General features: G+C 43.0%; 1 protein-coding gene across 2 annotated transcripts; it reads left to right on the plus strand.

The window, feature by feature from the left end:
- The first annotated feature begins 610 nt into the window (after window positions 1-610).
- Window positions 611-21885, plus strand: LRRC42 (leucine rich repeat containing 42). 2 transcript variants are annotated; one of them, XM_021683930.1, is made up of 8 exons: window positions 611-786; window positions 6057-6543; window positions 12839-12970; window positions 14163-14281; window positions 15521-15609; window positions 15779-15892; window positions 19660-19744; window positions 21385-21885. In XM_021683930.1, the coding sequence occupies exons 2-8, from the start codon at window positions 6071-6073 to the stop codon at window positions 21657-21659; spliced, it is 1287 nt and encodes a 428-aa protein (XP_021539605.1). In that variant the 5' UTR covers window positions 611-786; window positions 6057-6070; the 3' UTR covers window positions 21660-21885. The 2 variants fall into 2 exon arrangements, with proteins under 2 accessions (XP_021539605.1, XP_044769969.1); XM_044914034.1 differs by lacking the exon at window positions 611-786 and adding an exon at window positions 1190-1792.
- Window positions 21886-26427: the final 4542 nt, after the last annotated feature.

The following is a 26427-nucleotide window of genomic DNA, read 5'->3' on the forward strand; positions in this document are numbered from 1 at the left end:
CCCTGGCCCCGCCTCCTATCCCCGACCTCCAAGGAGTTCCCGGGGGCGCGCATCCCTCTGCCCGGGTTTTTCGCTCCATCCCACCCGCTGGCCCCGCCCCGCACATCCCGTCTCGGCCTCCGGCCCAGCCCCTGGGGCGCGCGCCTATCCCGACTCCCGGCTCTTCGCTCCTCCCCGCCATCAGGCCCCGCCCCGCGCAGCCCGGCCCGGCCCCCAGCTCCGCCCCCGGAGCGCGCGCACCTCTCGACTCCCGGTTCTTTGCCCCACCTCTCCCGCAAGCCCCGCCCCCGTGCTCTCCTTTACTTGGCGGGTTGAGCCGCGCAGCCCCACCTTAGGGCCTTTCCCCAAGCAAGTGCCTGAGCCCGCACCGCCTACCCTCCCCCACCTCAGATCAATCCCAGGGGCTTGCAGGACCCAGGGGACCCGCCCTCGCGCGAGCACGCACGCGCAGTCCCCACGTCTCCCGGATCCGAGCCCTCAGCCCTCAGGTCTTCTGCTTAGGGCCCGGCCCCGCCTCCGGCCCGGCCCCGCCCCTCATGCCGGGTCCCGCGCACGCGCATCTCCCCAGCCCAGCCTTTCCCCCGCCCCCCCTCCCCGCCCCTCGCCAGCCCCGCGGTCCCACGGCGCCAGGTCGCCCCCAGCCCCCTCCCTCCTCCCAACCTCTCTCGGTCCCACCCTCCCTAGCTTTGTGCCCGCGGCGCCGAGCCGCTTCCCCCATCAGCCGCGCCGCGGGAGGAGGGAGCCGCCACCGAGAAGCTGCCGCTCGCAGCCCCGGCAGGGGCACAGGTAGGTGGCGGCCGCGGGCTGGGCCGCTCACGCAGCCCGGGGCTGCGAGTGGGGGCGGGGCGGGGTGTGAGGGAGGGGCGGAGTGGGGGAGGGGTAGACCGGGAGGGACGGGGTTGGGGTGTGGTTTGGGTGAGAGATGTGAGGATGAGGATAAAGGGGTGTGGGAGATGGGTTTAAGGGTGGGGTCGGGGTGCCGCATAGGGTATTTGGGGGCAAGGTGGGAGAAGGGAGCTGGGTTAGTTTGGGCGGACTTGGGGAGGGGCATGCGTGGGAATTGAGGGAGGGATGGAGAATTGCAGTACTGAGGAAGGGGAAAACGGAGTGGGATTTGAGAAGTGTAAGAAGGAAAGGATCTAGGATTGGAATAGAAGGGGTGGGGTCTTGGGTGTAGGGAAGAAAAGTTGGGGCTGTGGGTTGTGAAGTTGGGCATCGTGAGGAGTGAAGGAAGGGGATTTTGAAGGTTATAGACAGAAGACAAGAAAAGGAATGGGGAGATTGGAGTCCTAGGAGAGGGAATTCCAGAGGCTGGGAGGAAGGGAAGAATACTTGGTGAAGGACAGAGGAAGAGTGCCTGGGGGTGGAACCGATGGGGGTGGAACCGTGCAGGGAAGGAAGGAGAGGCAGGTGGAGGTGGGATTGCCTGTTTGGGACCAGGAACCTCATTTCAGAAGGGCCTTGGTAGGATTGGAAGGGCCTGAGGTGTGAGAGGTAGGGACAGGGATGCTGGGACTGGATGAAGGGAGGGGAGTTAGGATTTGGAGTGTAGAGATTGGGTTTTATGTTAAAAATTCTTGAGTTGGCAGGTAGAAGAACGGTAAGAGTGTCAGGATGTAGGAGAAATTGGCATGCTCCTGGAGGGAAGTAGGGAGCTGGGTATGGTGGGGCCTTTGAAGCTTTGGGGGAGGAGAGGGTATGGGTGAGAAGGCAGGTAGGAAAGTGCACTCTGTAGGGAAAAAAATGAGAGGAGTGGAAAATTGAATAATGGTGGTGACACAGAACAACCAAGGTAAGATCGTTAGTTGGTTATTGGTGGTTTGGAACTAGTTTCTGTCCAAGTTTTTGTGTAGAAATTTTCTCAAGAATACTGCATTTTCAAATAAACCAAGGGTGTCTGAAGCCTTGGGATGGAGGCCATGGCTTGACAGATGTTTTCCTGGTGTGTGGATGTGGGTAATTTCTGCCCTGGCAGAGGGAGGAAGGGAGGCCTCATTGTAGCTCTGTCCTGGCTCTGTTCCCACCAGCTCTTTCCTCAGATGTCCACTGGTTTTTTTATCTCCTCCCTGTCCCCACCCCCCCAGCTTAAGCCAGTGAATACCAGAGGGATCAAACAGGTGGGTGAGATTAATTTTTAACATCTTTTTTTAATCTTTAAGGCTGACGTCATATTTTTATTCTTGAGAGACAGCATCATGCAGTGGAAAGAGCTTGAGCTTTGGAGTAATACAGCCTTGAGATTGAATTCGGGCTCTGCCACTTAGTAGTTCTGTTCCTTAAGTAAGTTACTTTACTTCTCTGAGCCTTTTTACCTGTTAAATGGCAATCCTGACCTCATAGGATTGTTGAGGGTTACGTGAGATCACTTAATTTTGAGTACCTAGCACAATGCTTAGCAACTGCTGGGTGCTTAATAAATGGTAGCTATCACACCCAGTATCATCATCATCGTCACCATCATTACTATGATTTATTTTTAGGGGATTTAGTTTACCTACTAAAGTTAGGTGCTTTCTTTTTCCCTTCAAATTGGAGAGTCATAGATTCAGTTCACAATTTTAATCCTGTGGCCTCTGTCTCTGGTTCCCTCCCTCCAGTCCACTTGATTGGGATGGTCCTGCTTCTTGCTTGGTAAACTGGCTTCTAGATCTAAAAAGTTGTCATATTTAGTTATCAATTATTTTAGTTTGCCTCTTATTGAAAGAGGCTATAGAGAACTGAGTTCTTTATGTAGTAAGGTTACATTTTATTCATTTGATGAAATGGATGAAATGGAATGCTTTGTGGTAACTTTGGATCATTTGTGGTGACTGAATACTAGAACATGCACTGTGTAATATTTTTCTGTGGGGTTGTATGGTTTACAAAACTGCCTCTCTGGAGACAGGCTGGAAGACCATCAGAATGCCCTGTTACTCTGTTGATCTAATATAAAATATAGTTAATGCAGATCTAAACTGGACATTCTTGCAGATACCAATTATTTTAATTTTCGAGTTTGTAGGGGGTTATTGCCATGGTGTAGAACAGGCCCTGTCGCTTGAGGGCCCATTTATAATAGACCACCGTGTACAACAGCCAGGTATAAGCAAAGCCAAGTATAGAAGCTGTATGTGGAATTCTCTTGCCTTTATGATTCTTAACCTTGCAAGGTTTAAACATTAATTTAATTCTTAGGTCATTTTATAGTATCTCACAAACTCTCGGGAAGCTTCTTATTGAGAGAATGCAAGATGCACAAATTTAGTAGTAGAAATCAAAGGTTACCAGGATTTCCTGAACCAGGGTTATTAGTTCCTCAAGTACCTTCATTGAAGAGCAGAGGAGCCTTGGGGCTTCTGGACAGATAATGTGGATTTTACTCTTCAGGAAATACAGGGGTTTTTTTTCATCATTTAGAAAGACAACTAACATTTGATTAGGAATTTAGAAGTAAAAAATAGCCAGAACTGTGCCTTTTTTGAAAGTGATCCATACAAAGAGAAGCTGCCAGGATTTGGGGCAGCCTGGGTTAGCGTCCTTACTCTGGTCCCAGGCTGCTTGTGCCATCTGCTGGATGGAATCAGACTTTTCTGATTTTCACCTGAAGTGGTCATTTATCCATTTGTCCATTTGACTCCAAAGTTTGTGGAACACACTGTTGGGGTGAGGGTTAGGAGTAATATGCATGGGCAGACCCTGTTTCATTGTCAGGGAGCTTATGGTGTGCTGATCCATTATAATATGTTCTCCTCATAGAGTTTGCCTTTCTATTATTACAATCAAGTTGGTCCTTTTTAGGGCCATGCCTGGTGACTAATTTCTGATCCATGGGTAGAGTAGGACTCTGAATGCCCAAATCCAGGGATAAAGACTGAGGGCATCTGCTTTATCTCCTCATCAAGATTAAAGTCTGTGAGGTTGCAGGTGCCAGATGCTGGAAGAAGAGCTTAGAATACGTGAGGCATCTCCTTAGCAGCAGTCCCTGGCAAGAGTGTGGGTTATAAGAGCTGGCACCATGACAGGAATTTTTTGTCTGAGTGTTAGGCTTTTTTCCCCTGGTAGTACCAGCAGCAGTATCCTCCCATCATTTGCTTTGCTTCTACCACCTGCAGAAGGGTCTGGCAAGTGGGGGAGGAGCCTGCAGCTGTTGCCTAGAAGAGGAGCTGGCTCCTAGCAACAGTATCAGCAGGCCCTGCAGCTCAGGGGCCTCTGAGGTCCCTCAGTCTGTCCCTTTGAGGTCTCACCCTTCCTCTCATTCAGTTCAGCATGTATCTGTTGGGGGCTTACTCAGTACTAGGCACTGTGTTGGGCCTGGGAAAAAGAGATGATTGAAGTCAAATAAATGCCTTACCTTCAAAGAGCTCACAGCTCTGGGAACATTAGCAAGTTAACATAGCACACAGTGGTAAGTGCTATATAGAGAGGAGAAACTGGTGCTCTGGGAAAACCAGACAGGCATGCACTGGTGCAGGGGTTAGTGAAGATTTCCCAGGAGAGGGATGGTGGTTGAGCTGAGTTTTAATGATGAATAAGGATTAACTAGGTCAGGAAAGCAGAGAAGGATGTTCCAACCAAAGGGAGCAGAATGGGCAAAGACCAGTGGGACAAGAGAACACAGCCAACTTACTTGGGTCGTATGGCATGGTCAAAGAGTAGCGCGTAAGAAGCTGAGCAGGAAAGGCTGAGGCTGTCAGGCTAGGCAGGGCCCTTCTTTCTGATGTGCTTTTACACACATAATTATCCTCGGGAGAAACAGGGATTGTACTGATGCCCACAAACAGGATCACTGTTTGATCTCCAGAGACTCAGCATTTTTGATCACTGACTTGATTGTTTGCTGACACTTATACATGGCATCAGAGCTATATCCCAGCCCTGCATTGATGAGAAGAATCTGGGTTAGTTCACTCTAAAAGTGTGAGTCTTTTAAAGATAATGGCAGAGTCTTTTAAAGATAATGGCAGCGATTTGACATATATAGAATTTTAGTTCTCACTACTCTTTAAATTGTTGTGGAAATGATAATCAAATACTTTCATTTAACATAGCAATTTTTTGTGTAATTTGAGATCTCACAGTTTCTCAGGAAAACATATTTTATCCAATTAATGCTTGAGCACAAAATGTCACTCGTAGGATTGCATAAATGCCCACTGTTTTTGGTGTTCTGCCTTACCTCAAAAGTGACCTAATAGATGTTTCCAAGGGGTAGAATCGCTTTTTTTTTTTTTTTTTTTTTTAGCTCTTGTGATGGAGGTCTTTCTTTGTAGATCCAAAAAACCCTATTGCTGATGGTCTATGCAAGACTTAGCAAATGAGTAGACTTTAGTTCCACAAATACCCACTCAGGGTCTGTTATATGCCAGAACACCATGTTAGGGAGTCTGCATGAATTAAATGGTCCCTCTCCTCAATGGTCCCTCTCCACAACTTCTCAAACTAGTGGAACACAGGCCCAGAAAATAAATCAGTAGCAAAACACTGAGTCAACAAAGATGTCGAAGGTGCAAAGGTAGCAAGGAAGTTACTAGTTTCTGGTCTTCGTTCTGTGCGTAGTTATGTTTTTAAAAACAAATAGTAAATTCTGTATGTACTGTTTGTAACTTGCAAATCAATAAAAATTTTATGATTTTAATGGCTGCATAACATTCCATGGTATAGATGTATCATAAATGACTTAATAGCACCCCTGTTGTTGGACATTTAGGTTATTTCCAGTTGTTTTGCAATTATCAACTGTGCTGCCGTGACTTTCCTTGTAGATGACTCTGTGCGCTTCTGTTAACTTCCCCAGGGTGAACTTTAGAAATGAGATTTGAGCTGGCTTTTGAAAGATGAGTAGGAGTGCACCCGATACGAAGAAAAGGGGAAAGTAGGAGACAGCATTCCAGATAGAGGCAGTAGAGGCAACCTGCTGTGTCAGAGTTCACAGGCAGCTGGGAAGCTTTGTTTCCCCAAACCAACCAAAGGACCTTCCTGGTAGGCTCATAAAGCTCTGGGCACAGCAAGATGAAGTTACATGTTACAAATGGTATGTTAATTGGGTTTGCTTCCTTTGTGCCTTGCTTTTACAGTTGCAACCAAGGCAATGTCTTACTACCTCAACTCAAAAAACCACCTGGACCCAGGACCCATCTATGTACGAGAAAATGGTCAGCTGCACATGGTCAATCTGGCCTTGGATGGTGTCAGGAGTAGCCTGCAGAAGCCAAGGCCTTTCAGACTATTTCCCAAAGGCTTCTCTGTGGAGCTTTGCATGAACAGGGAAGATGATACTGCACAGAAAGAGAAGACTGATCATTTCATCTTCACATATACCCGGGAGGGGAATCTTCGGTACTCTGCCAAATCTCTCTTCAGCCTCGTCCTGGGCTTTATCTCCGACAATGTTGATCACATTGATTCCCTTATTGGCTTTCCTGAGCAGATTGCTGAAAAGCTGTTCTCTGCTGCAGAAGCCAGACAGAAATTCACAGAGCCAGGTGCGGGGCTGAGGGCTTTACAGAAATTCACAGAGGCCTATGGAAGTCTGGTACTTTGCTCCCTGTGTTTGCGAAACAGGTGGGTATTCTGATTAGGATATTGAGTATTTTTGGGGGGGTGTATTAATTCTGTCTAGTTCTGGGGCTTAGTGGGCTTGGGGGCTTCCCCCATCAAATAGCACTTCAATTTAAAGCTCCCAAATATAAAGTGGCAGGCCATTTTGAGAAAAATCAGTGTCTTTCTCCCTACCTACTCCCCCCACCAGAAAACACAGCTTTATTTTGAAACCATTTTGCCACTGCTTTGATTGCCACCACTCCTCCATTCAGTAAAAAAAGTACTCTTCTACCAACTTTTCTAGTATGAGAAAATAGAAATGACAAGATATGATCTGCCAAATATCTCTTGGTATGCTCTTGGGGATGTGAAGATTAGTAACCAGAGTTCTGGGCCCTGTTCCAATTTTCAGACCTCTAGATATTGAGCATTAGATAAAAAGCAACTTTAAAAGAGTGATTAAAATTTGAAGTATCCTAAAGTTTGGAAATTTTCAAGTAAGGTCTGTTCACTTTAAAAATAAACTGCCAGTTATTTTACCAGCAGAAGATGGGTTTATTCAGGAATAAAAGAGAATTGCAATTTGGGACAATCAAGCTATGGCAAAACCACAGGCAAGTCAGGGGGAACAAAGGAGAGGCATACTTTTTTAAGGAGAAAAGAGGGAAGTTGGGAAGGTTGTTACGAACTTCAAGACCGTTGGAGTAAACTAGGAGTTCAAAGTGTGGTGGCTTTTCATTGATGAAGCTATTGCCAGGGGGGGGATGAGGAAAGGGTTTCTTCCTTTGGCTGGGAATGGTAGAGTAGTATCCACGTGAAAAGTCAAGTCCATGTAAGGTCAAGTTGGGCTCTTCCTGTTGGGTCTAGGGTGTGAGAGCCCCCCCCTGCTGAAACCTCACAACTTCCGTTTTAGTGAGGCTTCCCCATGATTCATTTTGACAGGTCCCAACACCAAGGTCTGTTTTCTAACAGAGCAGATGTTTTCTCTTGTGACTTGCCTTTGCTCATATTACTTTTACTGATTTATTTAAAGTTTTTAGGGGCACCTGGGTGGTTTAGTTGGTTGAGCATCCTGGACTCTTGTCCTCAGCTCAGGTCTTGATCTTGGGGTCATGAGTTCAAGACCCACTTTGGGATCCACTTAAAAAATAAAATAAATCAAGTTTTTATTCCACCATCATGTAAAATGACTTTTAAAGCATCTACTAATTAAAAAAAAAAAACAAAACAAACTATAGAGGTGCCTGGGTGGCTCAATAGGTTAAGCATCCAGCTCTTGATCTCAGCTCAGGTCTTAATCTCAGGGTTGTGAGATCAAGCCCCATGTTGGGCTCTACTCTGGGCATGGAGCCTACTTAAAAAAAAAAAAAACCTTTAAAAAACCGTGGAAAATTTAAAAATAGAAACTGCCATGGAAAATAATTCAAACACAAAATTTCTCCAGAGGCAGCTACTGTTGACAATTTCTTTTATACCGTTCCAGAGTTACCTCGTACACATGCATGCACCTGCGGCTCTCCCCTTTGTTACGCAAGTGGCGGCACGCTGCTTACACTCTTACGCACCTGGCTTTATGTATTTTAAAAATCATTGGCCGTTAATACCTGTAGATTTTAAGAATAACTGTGTAGTATGCCATTAGGTGAACTTTTTTTGTGATCAGAAAATGTGCAAGGTAGCTTACTATTAAGATGTACCATCGATATGACCATTAAAACAAGGCTAAAAAAAATAGCATGTAAGAGGAGAAAGTCATATCAGAAAGCATAAGCTAAACTCATATGCTTTAAAAAACAAGAGGGGCACCTGGGTGGCTTAGTCGGTTAAACGTCTGCCTTCGGCTCAGGTCATGATCCTAGTATTGGCCGTTGGGCTCCGCGCTTAGTGGGGAGTCTGCTTCTCCCTCTCCTTCTGTCCCTCCCCCCACTCATGCTCTCTCTCTCTTCCTCTCTCTCAAATACAATAAAAAAAAAAGCCTTTAAAACAAAAAGAAGCAATCTTTATTTAACTGGCTCATAGAATCAACAGTTTCACCCCAGTCCAAACATTGTACTTTAAAAAGACAAGGCATAGGGCGCCTGAGTGTCTCAGTCGTTAAGCGTCTGCCTTCGGCTCAGGTCATGATCCCAGGGTCCTGGGATCGAGTCCCACATCGGGCTCCCTGCTCGGCAAGAAGCCTGCTTCTCCCTCTCCCACTCCCCCTGCTTGTGTTCCTGTTCTCGCTGTGTCTCTCTCTGTCAAATAAATAAATAAAATCTTTTAAAAAATAAAAAGACAAGGCATAAACACATGCAGATAGGAGCATAGCCGTGGACTTAGAAACTGAGCGGGTACCTCTTAAAAGCTCTGTCTCTGTGCTGTGGTTAGTCATGGCTGAGCTTGGGGCTGCTTCCAGTAGAAAAAAGAATTACCTTGCCTAAATGAAAAGCCAAGCAATATTTCATTGTAGCACATATATTTAAAATGCATTTTACTCCTTCATGTTTTGTTTCAAGTTATTTATGTTCACTGTAGAAAAAATAGAACAATGAAAAGTAGGATTAAGATAGATGCCTTGTTTTAAAATTATAAAGGCAGTATATATTTGGGAAATATATAAAGCTGTAATTTTAAGAAATTCATAATCCCACTATTCATGATAATCATTTTCAAATATATATCTTTAGGGGCGCCTGGGTGGTTCAGTCGTTAAGCGTCTGCCTTCGGCTCAGGTCATGATCCCAGGGTCCTCGGATCAAGCCCCACATGAGGCTCCCTGCTCAGCAGGAAGCCTGCTTCTCTCTCTCCCACACTTCCTACTTGTGTTCCCTCTCTCTCTGTCAAATAAATGAGATCTTTTTTGTATATATATATGCACACACACACACATCTTTATACATTTGGGAATATACTCCATGTACAACTTGTATTCTGTTTTACCCCCCCCATCTACCGTTCTAGCTTAAGTATTTCTCATGATAGTGAAAATGCTTTTTATTCATTTGTGATGTCTATATACCACTCCAGTGGTCAGATTGGAACTGAATAGCACACTTTGATTCACGTTTGACAAGCACATAAATTAGTAGCAATTCTAGAAAGCAGCTTAGCTACATGTATCAAGAGCCTTAAAAATATCCATACCATTTGACCCATTAATTCCATCTATTGGGAATCTATCCTAATTTTTTTTTAATTTATTTATTTGTCAGAGAGAGATCACAAGCAGGCAGAGCAGGCAGAGGGAGAAGCAGGCTTTCCGCTGAGCAAGGAGCCCGATGTGGGACTCGATCCCAGGACCCTGGGATCAAGACCCAAGCCGAAGGCTGGTTTAACCAACTGAGCCACCCAGGTGTCCCTATTCTAATTTTTAATGTAATACTCAGACATGGAACAAATACTTTCATATAAGGGAGCTCATTATAACACTGTAATAGCGAAAACCTGAAAGCTGAATATCCAACAATAGGAGATGAGTTAAGCCAACTATGGTACATTCATATGGTGAAATATTATATAGCTATTAAGATAATATTGAAAGATCATTTAAAATGGTGTGAAATGTTCATATATAACACATTTAAAAGGAATAAAATACATACACTATATGATCCAATTTTTTTAAAAAATAAGGAATTTTTATATGTATTACATATATAGAAAGAAGAGAAATATTTCAAAATGTAATCTAGATAACGGGATTGCATAATTTGTTTTAATTTTCTTCATAATTTTTCACATTTTCTAAATTTTTTCTATAAGAAATGTATATTTTATAAAAAAATAGAAACATTTTTAATGTGATCTTTTGGCTCATATTTTATTGCAACATTTCTAAACTTTGCTGTCTTGTTCAGATACAAGGTTAAGATTTTCAATTGTGGGGGCGCCTGGCTGGCTCAGTCGGAAGAGCATGGGACTCTTGATCTCGGGGTCATGAGTTTGAGCCCCACATTGGGCGTAAAGATTACTTAAAAATAAAATCTTAAAAAAAAAAAAAAAAAGAAAGAAAATTTTCAACTGTGATCCCAAACTTCCCTTCTCCTCTTGAATCCCCAGAGGAAATAGGAAGAGGACAGGAGATTTGGGTTTGCATTTATAATCCAGGGCTGATGCTATAACAGCAAAGGTTTCACCAGCACGAAAGGGTTCAGATCAAAGGGAAAGAGATTGAGAAAATTATTGAAAATAAGATAATTGGGGAGGTTGGGACACTTACTGTGTTAGGGTAGGTCACAAAGCTGCTTGTCGGAAGGAGAAGCCAGTGTTTTTGCAACTGGGTTCCAGCGCTATAAAAACGATTTCCTTCCGTTGTTGAAAGCCCAGTGATTTTTAATTCAGCTAATGGTACTGGGAGGCAAGTATGTTTTCCTTAAATACCACCCTGTGTAATGAAGTGATTATAATAACTACCATGAAATGAGGTTCTATCAGATGCCTGTACTTTTGGAATATTGTTTATAGTTTTCTTAGTAATCCTTAAAAGAAATAATCATTTGCCCCATTTTCAGCTGGAAAAATTGAGGATCAGAGAGGTTAAGTAACTTCACAGTCACACAAGTGATTAGGGTTGCTACAATCCAAACTTAGTTGTATCTGACACTAAAATTTGTGTTCTTTCTGTTGCTTCTCCATTACACTATTCTGAACTCGTTAAGGGACAAATTGGAAGACCAGTGTTGATCAAGACCCTAGAGCTTTGATCATGTCCTAGATAAGCATCTAGTAGTGTCTATGGCTTTGCATGTTGGTTTCTCAGCCTTGATTTTTGTAATGTTTGTTAATCACATTATACATTGTTATGTGCTTTGCAGATAACCCTTGTTTCAGAATTACTGAAAATCTTTTGGTTAATTGATCAAAGGATGTGTGTTTTCCTTTCTCTGATTGCCAGTAATCCCCCAAATCCCCATTAACCCACTTGAATTCTGTGATTGGAAGATGGAAAACAGCAGCTTTATTTACAGTGCAATTAAAATGTGTCTGAGGAAATAAGGCTCAATTGTGTACCCAGCTGAGCTCTGTCACCAGGCAGCTTAGAGAGGGTATCAATGCCCCAGGCCATCTGTACCTAGCAGTCAGGCCAGCAGTCAGCTTCAGTACATCTTACTTTGGCGATAGGAAGAAAAGAGATCTAACTTCTGTCTTGCCCTCATATTATTCCATCTTGTTTTTGGTAATTATGACCCTACTGACAAAGAGAGAACTGAGCACTTCTAAGTGTAACTCCACAGATCCTAGCATACTATTTTGCTGTAGAAACTTCTAGACACCTGTGAGGAAAGTGGATGAGAAAGGCATGCTCTTGCCACAAGTCAGTTTTCCTGTTCTCTTAGGATCCTCTCTCTATTTCCTGTCACACCTAATCACTTTTCATTTTTTTCTCACTGACATCATCTGAAATAGATGAACAACTAGAAAGCAGGGTGGAGGCCCTAGCCTGGGCTGTGGAATGCCCTTTTGATCTCCTTTTCCTCTCCAGAGGCCTCCCTGATGCTTCCTGATAACAGTTTGGCAAGGTGCTCCAGTGTAATTAAATTGTTTGTGCTCACAGGTTTGTCTTAACCATCTAGACGAGACGGAGTCCTTATAGTCTGTCATACTGCACGTACTTTCAGAGTAAAGTTAACAGGCACAGTGGAGTGGGCAGCTACTGAAACATGTGTTTGAATAGAAATGATAAAACGTGATCTGCCAAATAGGTCTTGGTATATTCTTGGGGACGTGCAGAGATTAGAGCCTAGAGTTCCAGGCTCTGTTCCAGTTTTCAAACCAGTAGAGCGTAAGATAAAAGGGAACTTCAAGGGGCGCCTGGGTGGCTCAGTCGGTTAAGCATCTGCCTTTGGCTCAGGTCCTGATCCTGGAGTCCTAGGATCGAGCCCTGCATCAGGCTCCCCGCTCAGCGGGAAGTCTGCTTCTCCCTCTCTCTCTTTCTCCCCTCCCCCTGCTCTCTCTCTCTCACTCACAAATAAAATCTTTAAAAAAAAAAAAAAAAAAACTTCAAAAGAATGGTTAAATTTTGAGAATCCTAAAGTTTGGAAATTCTCCCATAATGTCCCATCACCAAGGTTTGTCTTCTGACAAAGCAGGTGTTTTCTCGTGTCTTGCTTTTGCGTGTATATTTTTATTTAAAAGTTTTTACTCCACCATCATGTAGAAAGACTCAAGGCATTCACTAATTAAAAAATTCAACCTATGGCCACATAGAAATTGGTGAAGTCTGCTTATTACATAGTTCCTTGTCCTGATGGAATGTTGACTATATCACAAAGCCACAAATGATAATGTTTTAAAAGAAGGAAAAGAAAAGCTATTGATTACTCTCCATGCCCCACAGATATCTGGTGATTTCAGAAAAACTTGAGGAAATTAAGTCTTTCCGGGAGCTGACCTGCCTGGATCTTTCCTGTTGCAAGCTTGGAGATGAGCATGAACTTCTAGAACATCTCACCAATGAGGCCCTTTCTAGGTATTGACCTGCCACCACTTGTAGATGAATTGTTGTGTTTTGTTTTTAAAGGATGATCTGGTGGGATCATCTTGAAGAGTGTTGATTACTTTCCAATCCTGTGTTTATTTGCTAATTTTTTTTATTTCCTAAAACATTTTCAGTCTCCTTTACTGGGCACAAGCAACATAGATTGAACAGTTCTTAGGAAAGTCAGTCAGTTAGTTCATTTTCTAAATAACCTTTATTTCAACATGTAATACATGAAACTACCTGGGGTAAAAATGATTTTGCCCTTAGTTTGTCCAGTCCTAGTTTATTCTAACAAGAAATACTTATATAGTTGTCTATAATCGTTCTTTTCTATTTTAACTGTCAATGAACTATAAATTATTTAAAAATAAACTATTAAAGACCACCTAATTCTTTTCAAGAACCATAATTTAAAGAAATTGCCCAGTTTATACCATTCACAAATAGTCCAGCTGATCTCCAGTTGCTCAGTCTGGCCAGCAGACAGGAGGCCAGACAGATTCCTTTGTGGTTTCATAAACAGCCAGAAGCATAACAGCATGACAAACTTGAGTCTGACCAGCTTCCTGGGGCCTGCCTCAGACGGTGACACCTACACTCTACCCCATACAAAGGTATTTTTGTGTGAGGTTTAGTAAAGTTTCAGATGTTTTGTGTGTGGGATCGTGGAGCAGATTAATACACTAATTTCAGGTTAGCTGGATGGATTGGATTATGGGTATACCTAAAAACCTATCTGAAAATCTAGATTTATAAAGCTAGTTAAATTTAGAGGATTGTTTGCTTTGCAAAAAGAATTCTCATAGGAGTTCTTTAGTAGACTTTCCTGACATATTTAGAGTGTTTTTGGTTTTCACATAGGATTTGTCATGAATGCAGCTTTTGTGTTAAGCAAGGTATATTTATCCCCTTAATGAAGTCCCTGTTTACCTCATTTGACCGTATACCCTTAGTGCCCTCTGCCATCTGAGATTAGTACCACATGACACTTTGATCCCTAAGTTAACCCTCAGTCAGTAAATAGCGCCAAAAGGTTTATAACTTTGTTAAATGCATTGGGTGTGAAATAACAGGATGTAGAAGATATTTTGTATTTTTAGATGAAATTTATGAAAGCCTGTTCTTGTACGTAGGCTTTCTCAAATTCTACGTGATTTACTTATGGACTTTGTTTCCCTAGTGTAACTCAGCTCCACCTGAAAGATAATTGTCTGTCTGATGCCGGCGTGCGGAAAATGACAGCACCAGTTCGAGTGATGAAAAGAGGCCTTGAAAATCTAACATTATTAGATTTATCTTGTAAGTTTCATTCTAAATTATAGTTCTTAACGTTGGAAGAATGGCTTTAGAAATCCCTAGTTCTTCCCCTTCCCCGTCATTTTAGAGGTGATAAGATTAAGGGCGGTGACTTTCCTAGGTGCCACAGCCAGTTAGTGGCAGAGGAGGAGTAAAGCCAGAGGCGCTTGACTCCTGATCACATACCTTTCCTTGTATGCTACCACCTCTTTAGGGTAGGAAAAGCCTTGCCACATTCATCTGGGCCACTCACGGTGTGCAGACAGGGCAGCCTTTCATCATATTCAGGGCATACATAAGGGACATTTGGCTCACCTTTACTTTCTTTGAGTTGCTGATACAGAGTGTCAGCTAAGTCTTTTAATCAATACTTGCTTGATGAAAATCTGGATGAATTCACAGTGTGATAACTTAGGATTAATCAGATGTTGACTTCAGTGCTAGAAAGTTGATAGAGATCATTTACAATTAAACTGAGCACCCATTCAATATATGGCAGGATGGTATGGTGTCAAAAGAATGAAAGGAACAGGGGTTTAAGGTCAGAGGACATTCCTTGGTCTGCTACTTTTTTTTAACAGCTGTGTAGCCTTGAGCAAGTTATTTAACCTCCTTGAGCCTCGACTTCCGTAAAATGAAGACAGTAGTCAATGTCCAACCTCCCTCCCAGGAAAGTGTTTTTATTCAGCAAGTATTTTTTGAGCATCTAGAATGTGCCAGGTGCATTTTACTCATGGCTTTGAGGACTCAATGCTAAATGTAGTACTCTCTGATTTGAGAAGGTAATATGTATGAAAGATTTCTGAAAACAGTACAAGTTAGTAAGAGTAGTAATAGTCTCTGTCTAAATACCTTTGAAAATCTTTTAAAAATATTTTTACTTTGGAGGTGGAATAGCCATGGGCGAAGTCCAGTAAACTATTTTAATACATGTTTATGTATGCTGTTTTCATAAGGCTCCAAATTAAACTCTTTGGGATAACTTCCTGGTTTATTTTTCTGCTAATCCCCACCTCCTAGAAAGTTAGAGCTTTATATAAAGATCTTAAGGGTCATCTAGTGTCGCTGTTCCATATTACAGACAGGATGAAGATAAGATTCTTATATTAGTTTTCTCTGAAAAGTTTGCTCACTCAATACTTTATGTTTTATCATTGTTTGGCCTTTTTTCTGAGCTTATTGTTGGAGTTTAGCAGTAGCTCTACTGTATACTGTTATACAGCCTATGTTTTTGACATCTAGGTAACCCTGAGATCACAGATGCGGGAATTGGATACCTCTTCTCTTTTAGAAAACTAAACTGCTTAGATATTTCTGGGACAGGGCTAAAGGTAAGACATTTGTTCCCTTCTCTTATTTCTCCAGACTCACAATTAGATATTTTTTGCTCCTGCTAATTGGTGTTTAGAAAGGACTGGTATTTGTGATGGTGTTTATTTCCTACTGAAAGCAAGCAAGAATTGACTAGATGTGTGTGCATTCTTGTTCTTTCCCTCATAGGACATCAAAGCCGTCAAACACAAGCTCCAGACCCACATAGGCCTTGTCCACTCCAAAGTGCCTTTGAAGGAATTTGATCACAGTAACTGTAAGACAGAGGGCTGGGCTGACCAGGTACTGCAGATCTTTCTCTCTCACAGTGCATTTGGCTTTTCACTTTAAATCACCAACTGCCGTAGTCAACACTTTGAACAAACCTTAATCGTCCGGGTAGTCTGGCTGAATTACCATCTTCACGTCAAATTGGAGACACCGATGGCCCATACCTAACTCAGCTACTTAAAGCGAGGTGTCAGATGCCAGTCCTTAGATCTTATACTCTGATCACTAGTTTGTGCCTCATCCTTATTCGCCCTAGGAGAAAGTGCCATCTTACAAACAACTCAGAAAATAAGCAAATTCTGGCTTGCTATGCAAAAAAGCAGTATGTCCAACTGCAGAAGGACACATTCTCTTAGCAGCGTGTGGATGCTGGAAAGAGAATAAGTCACACTGATAAGGGTCCAAATCTGACTCTTCCCCTTAGTTTGGGCAAATTTCTTACCTCTTAGAGCTTTAGTGAAGAAATGTCTTTTTTGTCCTCTCACTGAGTGAACCCTCCCATTTTCAGCTTCTTGGCTGATTTTCCTTTGATTATCCCTTGTCTTCTTGGTGGTCTTCCTCAACTTAGTATAGACCTAAGTAGGAAGTCAGAAGGTAACCAAGTAGTAGGGCACCAGTAGATGGCAGCTTGTCTGTGGCTGGTGCCTTTCTTCTTCAGACACTTTAATGTTTCTAGAAGACCCACCAAACTGTTTCATTCTGGGTTCCTCCTTGGTTCCACTGTACTGTATGCTGGTGGACCTATCCAAGTGTGTAATTGTAGCATCACCTCCCTATAAGTAATCAAGAAGGGGTGAGTCAGTATTTCAGGAGCACTTTGATGTTTGTCCACAAAATGCATGCTGAAATCGTTATAACAGTTTATAGCGTTGGATGAATCCTACATATATGCAGTAGACTTGGGGCAGGTGTGGGATGGTCATACAAAGGCTTGATGAAGTTTGGTAGCAGGTGACATGGTGGAATGAGCATAGGCTATGGAGTTAAGGAGTCATGGGTTTGGGATCCTGGCTGGACAACGCAATAGCTATATGACTTAAGGCAACTTTGAGTTGCTGTTTCTTCATCTATAAAATGCAGAAACCAGGACCTCTCTTACAGAGCTTAGTAAGGATGAAGTAAAATACCTAGCAACCTGGCCTGAAAGTACAGGTGTACCATGGAGATATTGTGGGTCTGGTTCCAGACCACCTCAATGAAGTGAATATTGTAATAAAACAAATATTGCGGGGCGCCTTGGTGGCTCAGTCCATTAAGTGACCGACCCTTGATTTTGGCTCAGGTCACGATCTCAGGGTCGTGGGATTGAGCCCCACATTGGGCTCTGTGCTCAGTGGGGAGTCAATGTTTGAGATTCTTTCTCTCCCTCTGCCCCTCCCCACCATGCCCTCGCTCTCTCTTTCTCTCTCAGATAAATAAATAAATCTTTTAAAAAATACAAATACTGTAATAAAAGCAAGTCAAACTAATTTTTTGGTTTCCCAGTGCATATAAAATTTCTGTGTATACTGTAGTCCGTTAGGTGTATAATAACATTATGTCTAAAAAAATAATGTACTCACGTTAATTAAAAATATTTTATTGCTAAAAATGTTAGCCATCACCTGAGCTTTCAGTGAGTTATCACTAATGACCGTAACACATACAATAATAATGAAAAAATTTAAAATGTTATGAGCATTACCAAAATGTGACACAGAGGCATGCAGTGAGCAACTGCTATTGAAAAAATGTTGCCCATAGACTTGCTTTACACAGGGTCGCCACAGACCTTCCATTCGTAAAAAAACCACAGTATCTGCTAAGCATAATAAAGCCAAGCTCCGAGGTGTGCCTGTAAGTTGATGGGGCTCCTTCATATGTGCAGCTTCATACCATACACCCTGCGCAGGCCCCTAGAGTGTGGCTGCAGCATTTTCCCCATCTCTTGCTGATCCCCTATTGAAATGTTTCGGGCTGACTCCAGTCTCCTCCTGCCCGCACTCTGCAGGTGACACAGGAAAATGAGGCCAACTACCGGGAGTCCCCTTACTTCCCTATCTCTGTCTCAGAATGTTTCCATTTATTCAGCCATCTCCTACTTCCCCCTATCCTAAGAGTCAGGTGTGCCACTTTATTCCGGGGATGAGCACTTGAGTGTTTGTTTTTCGGTTACAGTCTCTGAGATCTCCGGCTCTCTCTGGGATATTTAGCTCATATTAATTTCTCTCCACTGCCCCACCCTTCAGTCTTCAGTTGCACACTTTGTTGGCTGTTTGCTTTCTGTGTATAAACATGACTTACTCTTTTTCTAACAGTTCTTTGTCCCCCCATGCAGCTATGAAGTGGTTTCTAGGATCTTGCCCACCTCCTCACTGCCCACTCAGTTCTTAATCCCTCGTAATCTAGGTCTGGCCTCCATGGCTCTACAGCGGGTGTTTTCTTGAAGGTGGTGTATGATCTCATTCTCCATCTTCCTGGGCTTTTCTGCATTGCTGGTATGAACACGCCTGCCCTACGCTTTCCCCTCCTGGACTTTCTCCTTATTCCCCTCTCACTTCTCCCTCCAGCTCCTGCTGATTCCCCACTTCCTCCTCTCCTCTTCTGTCTTCTCTCTCCTGGTGATCTTCACTGTTCTTAGAGCCTTAACTGTCCCTGCAGGGAAGATTTTACCTTCTCTGACACATCAGACCCATTCCTAAGTACTGTCCATAAATCTGTACCGGGTGCCAAGATTCAGTGTGGCCAGAACCAAGCTTATTTTCTTCTTCCCTCTCCCCAAGCAGCTCTTCCTATTGACATTCTTATTTCTGTTAGTGGAAGGACTGTTTTCCGTATTGCCCACTGAGTCCCCAGGTTTGGTTTATGCTGGCATTCTCTTAGATCTGACCCGTTCCCATAGTCAGGGAGGTAACATAGGAGGGGTGACACCTGGTATTTACTGGCTGCTTTCTGTGTGCCAGACACTGCTAACCCCCTCATTTAATTCTCACAGCAGGCTGGGGAGGCTGGGTACTATTATTACTACTGTTTTACAGATGAAAATATTGAGCCTAAAAAATTAAATCACTTGCCAAGGATACCCTGGCTAGTAGGTGGTGGCGCTAAGTCTGGTGTATTTTTACATTCTATGTTGTCCCGTCTCTGTGTCCTGAAGTGTTTTCCTTGACTTTCTTTCGATCATTTTATTGTATACTATAATGAGAAATATTAAGTTAAAAGCTCTTATTACTTGTGGTATATGTGAAATAATCACTTTCTTTTTTACGGATCGTTTATACTCAGCCAAATTTCCAAAAGAATTTGTAGTAGCTTACAATAAAAATACATTTGTAACAGTTTTAAAAAATGGAAACTGATCATGAAATGTCTTGAGAACATGGAAACGTGGGCATTTTACACACATACAAGAGTTGAATTATATTTGGTGTATTTAAGGCCTAAAAGTGAGTCTAAGAATGTGTGAAAAGTATTATGACTAAGGTTTTACATTTTATTATTTAAGGATATATACTTTTTTCTAGCTTGCAATAGAGATGAAAATAGACAGGGAATCAGCTTTATAGATTTTTCCCGAGTCATGTAAATACATATATCCAATGTGTTTGTATTCTGATCAATTCCTGCATTAAAACAGAAAATCCAGGCTTGACTTGGTTACTCTTACCACCACCTGTCATCTGAAGTAAGATTACCGTAAGGATTTGTGTTTATGGAAAGAGAGCTAAGGGAATAAGGAAAGCTTGGGCTTAAAAGCTTGAGATTTTGTTCAGATTCAGATCTTTCCAAATACATTTTAGATTGTTCTGCAGTGGGAACGTGTGACTTCAGAAGCTGTGAAGCCACGAGAAACCGGGGAGCCTCGAACAGCAGCTCAGCACTTCTGTAAGAAATTCCCTTTTCTTTGGAATTTTTGCTATTAGGTTATTTGCACCCTTAAAGCAGTCAGCTCATTTTCACCCAGTGGGAAAAGTAATTATGATAGTATTGACTTAAATAGATCATCAAGACTTGTATTCTCTCAACATGTGACAGTGTAAGTTCACACTTGGCTTTGAGCACCAGGAAAATAGTTAAATGTATGTATCTCCCATCTTGTCCCAAAAAAGATTTGTAGTGGCACAAAAGTAGAGTACAGAACATTAAAAAAAGAGTTAAGTCTATCCAAAAGATTTCTGTCTCAGGTGTCCATCAAAAGATGAACGGATAGTGGCGCCTGGCTGGCTCAGTCAGCAGAGCATGCAATTCTTGATCTCGGGGTTGTGAGTTTGAGTCCCAGGTTGGGTGCAGAAATTAGATAAAAATAAAATCTTTAAAAAAATAGAAAGAAAAAATATGGATGGATGAACAACATGTAGTATTTCCATACAATGGAGTATTTAGCCTTAAGAAGGAAGGAAATTTTGGGGTGCCTGGGTAGCTCAGTTGGTTGAGCCTCTGCCTTCAGCTCAGGTCATGATCCCAGGGTCCTGGGATCGAGTCCCGCATCGGGCTCCTTGCTCAGCAGGGAGCCTGCTTCTCCCTCACCCTCTGCCTGCAGCTCCCCCTGCTTGTGCGTGCTCTCTCTCTCTCTCTGTCAAATAAATAAAATCTTAAAAAAGAGAGCGAAGGAAGTTTTGACATAGTGTTATAACATGGATGAAATTTGAAGAAATTACGCTAAGTGAAATAAGCCAGTCAAAAAGAAACATGTTTTGTGATTCTTCTTGTAAGAGGTTCCTAAAATAGTCAAGTTTATAGAGACAGAAAATAGAGTGGTGGGTGTCAGGGACTGGGGGGAGGGGAAAGGGAGTTACCATTTAACAGGTACAATGTTTCCATTTTGCATGAAGTGAAAGTTCTGGAGAAAGGTGGTGGTGATGTTTGCACAACAGTGTGAATGTACTCAGTGCCACAGAGCTATACGCTTAAAAATGATTAAAGTGGTAAATTTATGTATATTTTATATAATTTTTTAAAGGAGGTATGCAATAAAATCAAAATGAAGGAAAAATAAAGGTAGCAAAATAAGAATACAGGGCATACCAAAAACTATAGAATAAAGTGGTATCATTTGCTAGGGTTGTGCCCCAAATGTAGCTCTTGTTTCAAAGACAAAGTCCAGATTTTGAAGAACATAGGTAACATTTTCTGAGCTTTTATTATGTGCCAAACATTGTGCTGAGCACTTTATATGTTACCTCATTTATCTTCACATCACACTTCCGAAATCGGTTTTATATCCTTATAAAGATGAGAAAACTGAATCTCAGAGAGTTTCTTGCCCAAGGCCACTTCTCCAGGAAATGGCAGATGTGGGATTTGAATCCAAATCTGTCACACTCCCACGTGCGTACATGCGTTCAGCCTACGCCAGTGCATATGCCCCCGTTACTCGGGAGGGCGTCCAGAAGAGGAGAAAATGAATCCCAGCCTCTCCCTGTTCGGGCCTTTGCCGTCTCCCCTGGGATCATCTTAGGACTCGGGCAGGCATTAACACCCCAGCGTGGTTGACTCATTGCCCCTCCTTTCTGTCACCCTTGCAGATGGCAAGCGGGCTCGAGCCGAAGCCCCCGTGAAGTGTGCCCTGGCAGACACCCACGGGAACTCTTCTGAGAAGCTCCAGTTCTATAAAGAGAAAGCTCCAGACTGCCACGGGCCGTTGTTAAAGCGCGAAGCTGTCTCAAGCCAGGAGTCAAAGAAGAGCAAGAAGAGAGCTTTTGAAGAGCCAGAGAAGGAACAGAGCAACTCTTCGCAGTCTTCAAAGCAGAAATATGTGTGTCTTGCTGTGGAAGACTGGGACTTGTTAAATTCCTACTGATTGGTAGATAGGAGTTGACCTCTTTCCCCCTGACTCTCATGTATGAGCAAAGGGGGCTGATGGTGTTTTCCTTTTTGTTTGACTTTACCTATGGCATTAGCATAGCAAGCGGATATTTCTACTTTTGTGGTGGGGGAGGGGAATGCTATGGAAGTATGTAATAATTTCTAATGTATATTTTCAATACATAGTAATTTTTTCAAATAAACGTTTTTGCTGTCCTTAAGTTCTGCTTGTGAAATGTAGAATGGAGCCACAGGAAATAACACTTTGGGGTAGAAAGCCATGTGAATTAACAAGGCAGCTTAGCATGATTTGTTACTATAAGGTGGCCCAGCCAAGAAGGGGTGTGTGTGTGTGTGTGTGTGTGTGTGTGTGCGTGTGCGTGTACGTGTGCGTGTGTGTGTGTGCATATGGCTACCATTATTGACTACCTCCAGTGTGCCACACCCTGTCCATACAACAACAATGGAAGATAGGTATTAGCCCCACTTTAGAGTAAGAAAACTCAGCCTCAAGGGGCACCTGGGTGGCTCAGTTCGTTAAGTATCCGACTCTTGATTTCCGCTCAGGTCATGATCTCAGGGTCCTGGGATCAAGCCCTGCATAGGGCTCTGCACTCCACACTCAGCGGGGAGACTGCTTGAGGATTCTCTCTCCCTCTCCCTCTGCCCCTCCCTCCACTTGCATTCTCCCTCTCTCTCTCAAATAAATAAATCTTAAAAAAAAAAAAAAAGAAAACCCAACATCATGTTAGGGGAGTTGATTAAGGTCACAGAGCTCATAAGTGACAGAACCAGAATTTATACTCTTCTATCCTAAAGCCCACTCTCACATTGCCTTTTTTTTTTTTTAATGTATTATTTGTTTCAGGGGTACAGGTGTGTGTGATTCATCAGTCTTACACAATTCATAGCACTCACCATTAGCACATACCCTCCCCAATGTCCATCACGCAGCCACCCCATCCCGCCCACCCCCCTCCACTCCAGCAACCCTCAGTTTGTTTCCTGAGATTGAGTCTCTTATGGTTTGTCTCCCTCTCTGGTTTCATCTTGTTTCATTTTTCCCTCCCTTCCCCATGAAGTGGATGGAACTAGAGGGTATAATGCTAAGTGAAATAAGTCAACCAGAGAAAGACAATTACGATCTCACTGATATGAGGAATTTGAGAAACAAGACAGAGGATCATACATTACCTTCTTAAATAATAGCTACTGTTTATTAAAATCCCAACTATTAAGTCTATGAAGTAAACCACCAAGAATCATCACATAGTCCTGCAAAGTCAGGATTATCACCTCTGTTTGACAGAAGAGGAACCTGAGACCAATAACTTGCCTGAGACCAGTGCTTAAGCTTTATCCTGCATGCAAATTACCTGCGGATCATGTTAAAATGCAGATTCTGGTGAGTAGATCTGGAGTAGGGCCTGAGATTCAACATTTCTAACAAGTTTCCAGAAGATACTAGTGCTTCTAGTTTGTGGACCACTTAGAATAGCGAGGCTCAAGACCTTCCCTGTCCAGTACGGTAGCCCCTAGTGACACGTGGCCGTTGAGCACTTGAAATGGGGCTAGTCCCAAATTGAGATGTGCTGTAAAATACACACTGGATATCATATCAAAGCACAAAAAAGTATGAATGGAAAAAATCTCCCATTTTTAAGTATTGGTTGCATGTTAAAATGGTAATTTGGGGGTTAAAATATTCATTTCACCTGTTTTTGTGTCTACTATGACTACTACAAAGTTTACATGTCTTACATTTATGATTTGCATTGTATTTCTACTGGACAGTGCTGCTGTAGACCATATTCCATCCTTCCGGTGAGCTTAAAGCAGGACTTAACTGGCAAGTAAAAGGAAGGGAGTGAATGCCTCGAGGAATTAATACATTGGCATGACATACCTCAGTGTGACAGGTGTGACATTTGGAAATGCTCTGCAGTTCAACCAGGATTTTAATAAAAGGCGGATCTTGGGTCTGATACATGTTTTGTTTGCTAGGCAAACTATGTCTGGAAAAGCCTATTGCCCCAGATCATATGAGAAGTTCTGATTCTTCCCACACTTAAGATCGAGCAGAAGACGAATGGGTGTTGAGGTCGGGATAAACCCAGGAGAGTGTATAATGGAAGCCTAGAGTGGGAATGTTTAGACAAGAAGAGGGGAGTGCACTATGACAATGCTCTGAGAGGTGAGGTTGGATGAGAACAGATAATTCGGCAAGCTGAAGGTTGTTTGTGCCCTCGATTGGGTTGGGGGGAGAGGTCAGTGTTAAAAAGCCAAATGGAATAGATTAAAGAGAATGGGAGGTGAGGAAGTAGAGATGAGAACCACACAGAAATTCAAGTTGTACTCCGTAAAGGAGTATAAGTTCCACATTTTGATGGTAACTGGGGTCTTGGGGTCAAAGAAGTGTTTTCTTTCATCATTTTTGATTCAAGCATGTTTAAAAGAGAGAATAGAACAAACTCCCATGTACCCATTATCCACTGTGGTAGGCTGAATGATGCCCCCAAGGATGTCCAGATCATAACCCCTAGAACCTGCGAATATGTAACAGGGACTTTGCAGATGTGATTAAATTAAGGATCCTGAGATAGGGAGATGATTTTGGAGCATCTGAGTGGGCCCCACGTAACCACAAGGGTCCTTCTAAAAGGGAGGCAGGAGGTTCATGGAAGCAAGAGGTTGGAGGGATACAGGGAAGGGACCATGAGCAAAGGAATACGGGTGGCCTCTGGACACTGAAACAGGCAGGGAGACTGAGTCTCCCCTGAAGCCTCAGACAGAGGGAAAATACAGGAGAATGAGAAAGCATGAGAAGTGTTAAAGAAAGGGCAAGTGATTAGCTTTCACAGCCCTGTAAGTGCTTGGGACATCAGTCTTGCAGAGTTAGCTTGCAGGTTTTTTTCCTGGTCTTGAGATTCTCCTCACTGCCTTTTTAAGTGTTCAACTTAGCTTTGACCTTCTGGAATCCTGTAAGTAAACAAAGGTAATACCAAGTCAAAAATAAATAGAACGTGTTACCAAAAGGCCTTGCTTTCTTTCTAGTCCTTCCCCTGAAGGTCTTTCTGTACCTTTGGTCTGGGAATAACACAAAGGCTTAGCTTTGGAATAGGTTTTGTAAGAGAATATTCTGGCAACATTAAATGCTACATGGCTTCTGGCAAATAAAGAGCCGTGACCAGCTTTTCTGGCCACCTTTAACAAGCATCTTTCATCATCTTTACTTTTTGAAATTTATCTTAAATCCCAAGTTAGTAGTATTTAATACACCAGGTGTTGAGCTCTGGCTATCCCCATACTCTCTCGGTTGGAGAAGAATAATTACATTCTGGAATTCCTAGACTGTCCTCACCATGCTGATTTTGGCATCCAGCCATCACGGTCTTACTCTGAGTTTCCATAGAGAAATTTTGTCCTCTGCTCCTGCTTCAGCCTCTCATTCCTGGCAACCTCCTCTCTTTCAATTGTCAAAGATGGTTCTTGGGGCAGTGAAGAATCAGCTCTAGACTAGGAGTCAGAAAACCCGGCTCTAGTCAAATCTCTTCCTCTCTCTGGGCCTTGATTTCCTCATCTGTAAAAAGAATACAGTAACTAATTTGCTTACTAGGATTATTCTAGGGATTAAATGATATAATGTGAGTGAAAGTGCTTTAAACTATAAAGCTTAATCCAGATGTTATCTAATTATCATGATTTCTAGAGTCCTAGGACATTATTACAGCTCTTTATTTTACAGATGGGGAAGTGAAGCTCAGAGGGAAGAAGTTTATTCATTATGGTGGTTAATTTTATGTCTCAACGCTAGCTAGGCTATGATGCTCTCAAAAGCCACTCTAGGTGTTGTTGTGAAAGTATTTTATAAATGTGAGTAATAGTTAAACCAGTGGGTTTTAAATAAAAGAGATTACTCTCCATAATGTGGATGAGCTTCATCGAATCAGTTGTAGGCCTAAGAGAAAAGACTGAGATACCTAGAATAAACCTCTCTGCCCCTTCTCTCTCTGTACGTGTGTACACACGCGCACACACGCACACACACACACACACACCCCTCCTGTTTGTTTTTTTCCTCTCTGTAGACCACTTACTAATACATTCCTCCTTCACTCATATGGCAACAATTACTGGGCACCTACTGTGAGTTCTGTTAGGCAGAACAGATGAAGCAGGGTCCCTGCCCTCAAGTAGGAGACAGACCAGTGACTTCCCAAGTACAGCTTTGTGTGATCAGTACAGTGATTTGGGGATGCCCTGGGAGCTCTGGGACCAACGTGAAGGAATACTAAAATGGGTAACCAAGAACTGTGAGGCCTGAGATGTTTCCTAAAAGATGATGAGACCTGAGAACAGACATTTTGAAGGACAAGTGTGAGTTAGCAAATGAAAGAGAGGGGCTGGGCATTTCCAGCTCTGTGGAGTGTGGGAAAGAGTGGCAACATTTGCCCAGGTGAGGCGCTCCGGAGCTCTGGGGCTGGAGCCAGTGGGAGCTGGAGAGAGCTGAGAGATGAAGGTGGAGCCGTCAGCCAGGACCCTCTAGGGGAAGGCCTTTGTCCTAAAAATCACAGGGAGCCACGCAGGGGGGAAAGCAGGGATGACAGAAACCCATGGCTTGGAAAGGCACCTCCGGCTTCTCCGTGGAAGCTACCCAGGACGAGGACTCCAGCCAGGAGCCAAGGGAGGCCTGAGGGAAGGCAGAGATGCAGCAGGGGGCCGGCCGTGAGATGTCTTCATTCACTCCCAAGGGATGCATTTGT

This window comes from Neomonachus schauinslandi, chromosome 4 (genome assembly GCF_002201575.2).
Source record: "Neomonachus schauinslandi chromosome 4, ASM220157v2, whole genome shotgun sequence".
Classification (NCBI taxonomy): domain Eukaryota; kingdom Metazoa; phylum Chordata; class Mammalia; order Carnivora; family Phocidae; genus Neomonachus; species Neomonachus schauinslandi.

Coding starts and splice junctions, on each gene's coding strand:
- LRRC42 (XM_044914034.1), top strand. CDS start 1,768: ATGGTGGTGACACAGAACAACCAAG. Junction 14,282..15,520: donor AACATTATTAGATTTATCTT/GTAAGTTTCATT, acceptor TTTGACATCTAG/GTAACCCTGAGATCACAGAT. Junction 15,893..19,659: donor CAGAGGGCTGGGCTGACCAG/GTACTGCAGATC, acceptor AATACATTTTAG/ATTGTTCTGCAGTGGGAACG.